Here is a 7,500-nt window from a genome sequence, read left to right as displayed (position 1 = left end):
TCCCTCCATCCATCCACCAATCCATCCCTTTCTCCATCCATGCACCAATCCCTCCCCCCTCCCTACCTTCATCCCTCCATACACCAATCCCTCCCTCCCTCCCTCCCTCCCTCCCTCCCTCCCTCCCTCCCTCCCTCCCTCCCTCCCTCCCTCCCTCCCTCCCTCCCTCCCTCCCTCCCTCCCTCCCTCCCTCCCTCCCTCCCTCCCTCCATCCACCAATCCATCCCTTTCTCCATCCATGCATCAATCCCTCCCTCCCTCCCTCCCTCCCTCCCTCCCTCCCTCCCTCCCTCCCTCCCTCCCTCCATCCATGAACTATTGTATGACTCACAGGGCCATCTCAAACTGCTCCAGCCATTTCTTCTTGAGATCTCTGGTCTTGAAGAAAAGGTCATATCCTGACTTCCCATAACAGTCTATAAGTAGGAAAAAATGTGACCACTACACACACACACACACACACACATATATACACACACACACACACACGGGATAAGTTTAGTACAAAATGTGGGGAGAGTGAAGGAGGAGAAGACGAGAAGAGAAGGAAGAGAAGAGAAGAGGAGGAGAAGAGAAGGAGAAGACAAGAGAAGGAGGAGAAGATGAGAAGGAAGAGAAGAGGAGGAGAAGAGAAGGAGAAGACAAGACAAGAGAAGGAGGAGAAGACAAGAAGAGAAGGAAGAGCAGAGAAGAGAAGAAAAGAGAAGGAAGAAAAGAGGAAAGAAGAGAAGAGGAGAAGGAGAAGACGAGAAGAGAAGGAAGAGAAGAGGAGGAGAAGAGCAGACTAAGCTACCTTCTTGCTGTCCTTCTCCCCGGTGGTCTCGTCTCGTAGCTGGTAGTACTGCAGGTCTATAATCTCCTTCAGTTCCATCGTCTCTCCACTCTTCTTCTTACACACTAGCATCGCCTTGTCAAACAGGAACGCATACCTGACACACGCACACACACACACACACACCGTTGTAAAACACCAATACAGACCTCACACTCACTCACACGCATACCTGCCCCCCCCCCCCCCCACACACACAGATTAACACATACTGTGATACACACACAGCGCCCCCCCCCCCCCCCCCCCCCCCCCCACACACACACACACTGAGACACAATGGGACCCCCCCACACACACACACACACACTGACACGCAATGTGACCCCCCCACACACACACACTGACACATAATGTGACCCCCCCCCCCCCCCACACACACACCTGTCCTGTTTGGACTTCTTCTCTGAGGAGCTGATCTTCAGTTCTCCATCTATCTTGGGTCGTCCGTACAGAGCCAGAGACTGAGTCATGTTCTCTATAGACAACTGGAAGGTGGTGATCTGTTTGATGATCTCGTTGTCTCTCTTTACCTCGTTCACACACTGAGCCAGGTCCTGAAACACACACACACGCACACACACACACACACACACACACACACACACACACACACACACGCACGCACGCACGCACGCACGCACGCACGCACACACACACACACACACGCACGCACGCACGCACGCACGCACACACACACACACACACACACACACACACACACACAGTTGACCCTTTAACTCATGCTTGTCCTGTTAGTATCAGTGAAGTCTGGAAGAGGACATCATGCTGGTCCTGTTAGTATCAGTAAAGCCTGGAAGAGGACATCATGCTGGTCCTGTTAGTATCAGTGAAGTCTGGAAGAGGACATCATGCTTGTCCTGTTAGTATCAGTGAAGTCTGGAAGAGGACATCATGCTGGTCCTGTTAGTATCAGTGAAGCCTGGAAGAGGACATCATGCTGGTCCTGTTAGTATCAGTGAAGCCTGGAAGAGGACATCATGCTGGTCCTGTTAGTATCAGTGAAGCCTGGAAGAGGAAGGTCAACTCACTCTCATGGCGTCTAGAGCCGTCCGAAGGTTCTCTTTCTCTGTATTGCTGGAGGTGTGTTTCACCAGCTCCTGGTAATCACATTACACTATTAACACTGATGCATTTAAACCACGTGTGTGTTAAGAAAACACACACACACACACACACACACACACACACACACACACACACACACACACACACACACACACACACACACACACACACACACACACACACACACACACACACACACTGTGTACCTGGAGCAGTAGGTGGTATTTGAGGACTCTCTGCATGGGAACCATGAGTAGATCACGCAGAGAGAACCTGCCACTGTTAGCCCTCTTAGAGCACTCCTAGAGAGGAGAGGGGAGGGGAGAGGGGAGGAGAGGAGAGGAGAGGAGGGGAGGGGAGAGGAGAGGAGAGGAGAGGAGAGGAGAGGAGAGGAGAGGAGAGGAGAGGAGAGGAGAGGAGAGGAGAGGAGAGGAGAGGAGAGGAGAGGAGAGGAGAGGAGAGGAGAGGAGAGGAGAGGAGAGGAGAGGAGAGGAGAGGAGAGGAGAGGAGAGGAGAGAGATCAGTTCAGTGTAAATGAAAAGAGAATAAGCTACTTCAGAGTATCCACCTCTCTGTCCTCCTCCATGTTTCATATGGGTGATGTATCCACCACTATTCTCACCTCTAGTTTCATCTTAACTCCTTCCTTCATGGCGGACATCTTGTCCAGGTGTTTAGTAGCTGCTTCCACCTGACTGCAGTACCGCCCATACGGCAACAACCTGAGAGAGAGAGGTATATTTCAGCAATAAGGCCGAATGGGTGTGGTATATGGCCAATATACCACGGCTAAGGACTGTTCTTAGGTAAGACGCAAGAGCCTGAATTACAGCCCTTAGCCGTGGTATATTGGCCATATACCACGAACCCCTGAGGTGCCTTACTGCTGTTATAAACTGGTTACCAGTGTAATTAAAGCAGTAAAACAACTGTCATACATGTGGTCTGATATACCACGGCTGTCAGCCAATCAGCATTCAGGGCGGAACAAGACAGTTTATAATCATTATCACATAATATTTCCAGCCCCTTATGTTTCTCTTCCGATGGCATTGAGGAGTACACCACATCAGTCACTGGCTTCATCAATAAGTGCATCGAGGACGTCGTCCCCACAGTGACTGTACGTACATACCACAACCAGAAGCCACGGATTACAGGCAACATTCGCACTGAGCTAAAGGGTAGAGCTGCCGCTTTCAAGGTGCGAGACTCTAACCCGGAAGCTTATAAGAAATCCCGCTATGCCCTGCGACGAACCATCAAACAGGCAAAGCGTCAATACAGGGCTAAGATTGAATCGTACTACAACCGGCTCCGAAGCTCGTCTTATGTGGCAGGGCTTGCAAACTATTACAGACTACAGAGGGAAGAACAGCCGTGAGCTGCCCAGTGACACGAGCCTACCAGACGAGCTAAATCACTTTTATGCTAGCTTCGAGGCAAGCAACACTGAGGCATGCATGAGAGCATCAGCTGTTCCGGGCGACTGTGTGATCACACTCTCCATAGCCGACGTGAGTAAGACCTTTAAACAGGTCACATACACAAGGCTGCGGGGCCAGATGGATTAGCAGGACATGTGCTCCAGGCATGCGCTGACCATGACTACAGACCCGTAAATGACTACAGACCCGTAGCAGTCACGTCCGTAGCCATGAAGTGCTTTGAAAAGGCTGGTAATGGCTCACATCAACACCATTATCCCAGAAACCCTAGACCCACTCCAATTCGCATACTGCCCAAACAGATCCACAGATGATGCCATCTCTATTGCACTCCACACTGCCCTTGCCCACTTGGACAAAAGGAACACTTATGTGAGAATGCGGTTCCTTGATTACAGCTCAGCGTTCAACACCATAGTGCCCATGAAGCTCATCACTAAGCTAAGGAACCTGGGACTAAACACCTCCATCTGCAACTGAATCCTGGACTTCCTAACGGGACTTCCTACAACACCTGTTGTATTCAGCATTTCACTGTAAGGTCTACTACACCTGTTGTATTCAGCATTTCACTGTAAGGTCTACTATACCTGTTGTATTCAGCATTTCACTGTAAGGTCTACTACACCTGTTGTATTCAGCATTTCACTGTAAGGTCTCTACACCTGTTGTATTCAGCATTTCACTGTAAGGTCTACAACACCTGTTGTATTCAGCATTTCACTGTAAGGTCTACTACACCTGTTGTATTCAGCATTTCACTGTAAGGTCTCTACACCTGTTGTATTCAGCATTTCACTGTAAGGTCTACTACACCTGTTGTATTCAGCATTTCACTGTAAGGTCTACTACACCTGTTGTATTCAGCATTTCACTGTGAGGTCTACTACACCTGTTGTATTCAGCATTTCACTGTAAGGTCTACTACACTTGTTGTATTCGGCATTTCACTGTAAGGTCTACTACACCTGTTGTATTCAGCATTTCACTGTAAGGTCTACAACACCTGTTGTATTCAGCATTTCACTGTAAGGTCTACTACACCTGTTGTATTCAGCATTTCACTGTAAGGTCTCTACACCTGTTGTATTCAGCATTTCACTGTAAGGTCTACTACACCTGTTGTATTCAGCATTTCACTGTAAGGTCTACTACACCTGTTTGTATTCAGCATTTCACTGTAAGGTCTCTACAACCTGTTGTATTCAGCATTCACTGTAGGTCTACTACACCTGTTGTATTCAGCATTTCACTGTAAGGTCTACTACACCTGTTGTATTCAGCATTTCACTGTAAGGTCTCTACACCTGTTGTATCGGCGCACGTGACAAATAAACTTTGATTTGATTTGACATTTCTCTACCTCTCTTTGTAGTTGATGAAAACCTGGTAAAGGTTCTCGGCATTCAGGGTTAAGATCGAGGTCTGGATCTCCCCCAGCAGACTACGATGGTTACAGCCAGATCCTACACAAGAGAGTCAGAGAGGGGAGGGAGGAGGTAGAGAGAGAGGGGGGGGGGTAGAGAGAGAGGGGGTGGGGGGGTGGAGAGGGGGGGTAGCGCGAGAGAGAGGGGGGGGACTGGAGAGGGGGTAGAGAGAGAGAGAGAGAGAGAGAGAGAGGAGGGGGGGGGGCATAAGAGGGGGAGGAGGAGGGAAATTATGACTTCATATGATGGGGGCTGTCTCACACACAGTTTACCCTGTACCCACACAGTTTACCCTACACACACAACAGTTTACCCTGTACCCACACAGTTTACCCTGTACCCACACAGTTTACCCTGTACCCACACAGTTTACCCTGTACCCACACAGTTTACCCTACACACACACAGTTTACCCTGTACACACATTTTACCCTACCCACACAGTTTACCCTAACCCACAACAGTTACCCTACACACACACAGTTTACCCTACACACACACAGTTTACCCTGTACACACAGTTTACCCTACACACACACAGTTTACCCTACACACCCACAGTTTACCCTACACACACAGTTTACCCTACACACACAGTTTACCCTGTACACACAGTTTACCCTACACACACACCGTTTACCCTACACACACACAGTTTACCCTACACACACAGTTTACCCTACACACACACAGTTTACCCTACACACACAGTTTACCCTGTACACATAGTTTACCCTACACACACAGTTTACCCTGTACCACAGTTTACCCTGTACACCACAGTTTACCCTACACACACACAGTTTACCTTACACACACAGTTTACCCTACACACACAATTTACCCTACACACACAGTTTACCCTACACACACAGTTTACCCTACACACACACAGTTTACCCTGTACCCACACAGTTTACCCTGTACCCACACAGTTTACCCTGTACCCACACAGTTTACCCTGTACCCACACAGTTTACCCTACACACACACAGTTTACCCTGTACACACATTTTACCCTACCCACACAGTTTACCCTACCCACACAGTTTACCCTACACACACACAGTTTACCCTACACACACACAGTTTCCTGTACACACAGTTTACCCTACACACACACTTACCCTACACACCACAGTTTACCCTACACACACAGTTTACCCTACACACACAGTTTACCCTGTACCACACAGTTATCCCTACACACACACCGTTACCCTACACACACACAGTTTACCCTACACACACAGTTTACCCTACACACACACAGTTTACCCTACACACACAGTTTACCCTGTACACATAGTTTACCCTACACACACAGTTTACCCTGTACCCACAGTTTACCCTGTACACACAGTTTACCCTACACACACACAGTTTACCTTACACACACAGTTTACCCTACACACACAATTTACCCTACACACACAGTTTACCCTACACACACAGTTTACCCTACACACACCAGTTTACCTGTACACACAGTTTACCCGTACCCACAGTTACCTGTACACACAGTTTACCCTACACACACAGTTTACCCTACACACACAGTTTACCCTACACACACAGTTTACCCTACACACACAGTTTACCCTACACACACAGTTTACCCTACACACACACAGTTTACCCTACACACACACAGTTTACCCTGTACACACAGTTTACCCTGTACACACAGTTTACCCTACACACACAGTTTACCCTACACACACAGTTTACCCTACACACACAATTTACCCTACACACACAGTTTACCCTGTACACACAGTTTACCCTACACACACACAGTTTACCCTGTACACACAGTTTACCCTACACACACAGTTTACCCTACACACACACAGTTTACCCACCACACAGTTTTACCCTACACACACACATTACCCTACACACACAGTTTACCCTACACACACACAGTTTACCCTACACACACAGTTTACCCTACACACCACAATTCCCTACACACACACGTTTACCCTGTACACACAGTTTACCCTACACACACCCACAGTTTACCCTGTACACACAGTTACCCTACACACACAGTTTACCCTACACACAGAGTTTACTACACACACAGTTTACCCTACACACACAGAGTTTACCTACACACACAGAGTTTACCCTAACACACAAGTTACCCTACACACACAGAGTTTACCCTACCACACACAGTTTACCCTACACACACAGTTTCCCTGTACAACAGTTTACCCTGTACACACAGCTTACCCTACACACACAGTACCTACACACCACACAGTTTTACCTTAACCACAGTTTACCCACACACACAGTTTACCCTGTACACACAGTTTACCCACACACACAGTTTACCCTGTGCACACACACACACCTATGGAGATAACGACTTCTTTCTACAGTCACTAGACAAAACATTAGGAACACATGGAATATTCAGTCGGAAAACATTAGGAACAACTTGTTCTTTCCATGACTGACCAGGTGAATCCCAGTGAAAGTTATGATCCCTTATTGCTGTTCAGTCAGTGTAGATGAAGGAGAGGAGTTAAAGAAGGTTTTTAAAGCCTTGAGACTCCTGAGACATGGATGGTGGGTCATTCAGCGAGCGAATGGGCAGGACAAACTGTAAGGCTCTTGAACAGGGTGTGGTAGTAGGTGCCAGCCGCACCGGTGTGTGTCAAGAACTGCAACGCTGCTGGGTTTTTCA

The 7,500-nt window shown here is 48.2% G+C and overlaps 1 protein-coding gene across 1 annotated transcript in view; it reads right to left on the bottom strand.

The window, feature by feature from the left end:
• vav1 (vav guanine nucleotide exchange factor 1) overlaps positions 1-7,500 on the bottom strand; it is an 87,336-nt gene that overhangs the window by 26,682 nt on the left and 53,154 nt on the right. Inside the window, exons 10-15 of the mRNA XM_031811151.1 lie at positions 2,544-2,643; positions 2,128-2,223; positions 1,885-1,953; positions 1,217-1,389; positions 794-929; positions 332-441 (exon numbers count right to left, since the gene is read on the bottom strand). Coding sequence (XP_031667011.1) covers positions 332-441; positions 794-929; positions 1,217-1,389; positions 1,885-1,953; positions 2,128-2,223; positions 2,544-2,643 — 684 coding nt within the window. The remainder of the gene's footprint in view (positions 1-331; positions 442-793; positions 930-1,216; positions 1,390-1,884; positions 1,954-2,127; positions 2,224-2,543; positions 2,644-7,500) is intronic.

Source organism: Oncorhynchus kisutch, unplaced genomic scaffold, assembly GCF_002021735.2.
Source record: "Oncorhynchus kisutch isolate 150728-3 unplaced genomic scaffold, Okis_V2 Okis01b-Okis20b_hom, whole genome shotgun sequence".
NCBI lineage: Eukaryota > Metazoa > Chordata > Actinopteri > Salmoniformes > Salmonidae > Oncorhynchus > Oncorhynchus kisutch.
Note: the sequence above shows the minus strand (reverse complement) of the source record. Positions and strands in the feature narration are given on the sequence as shown.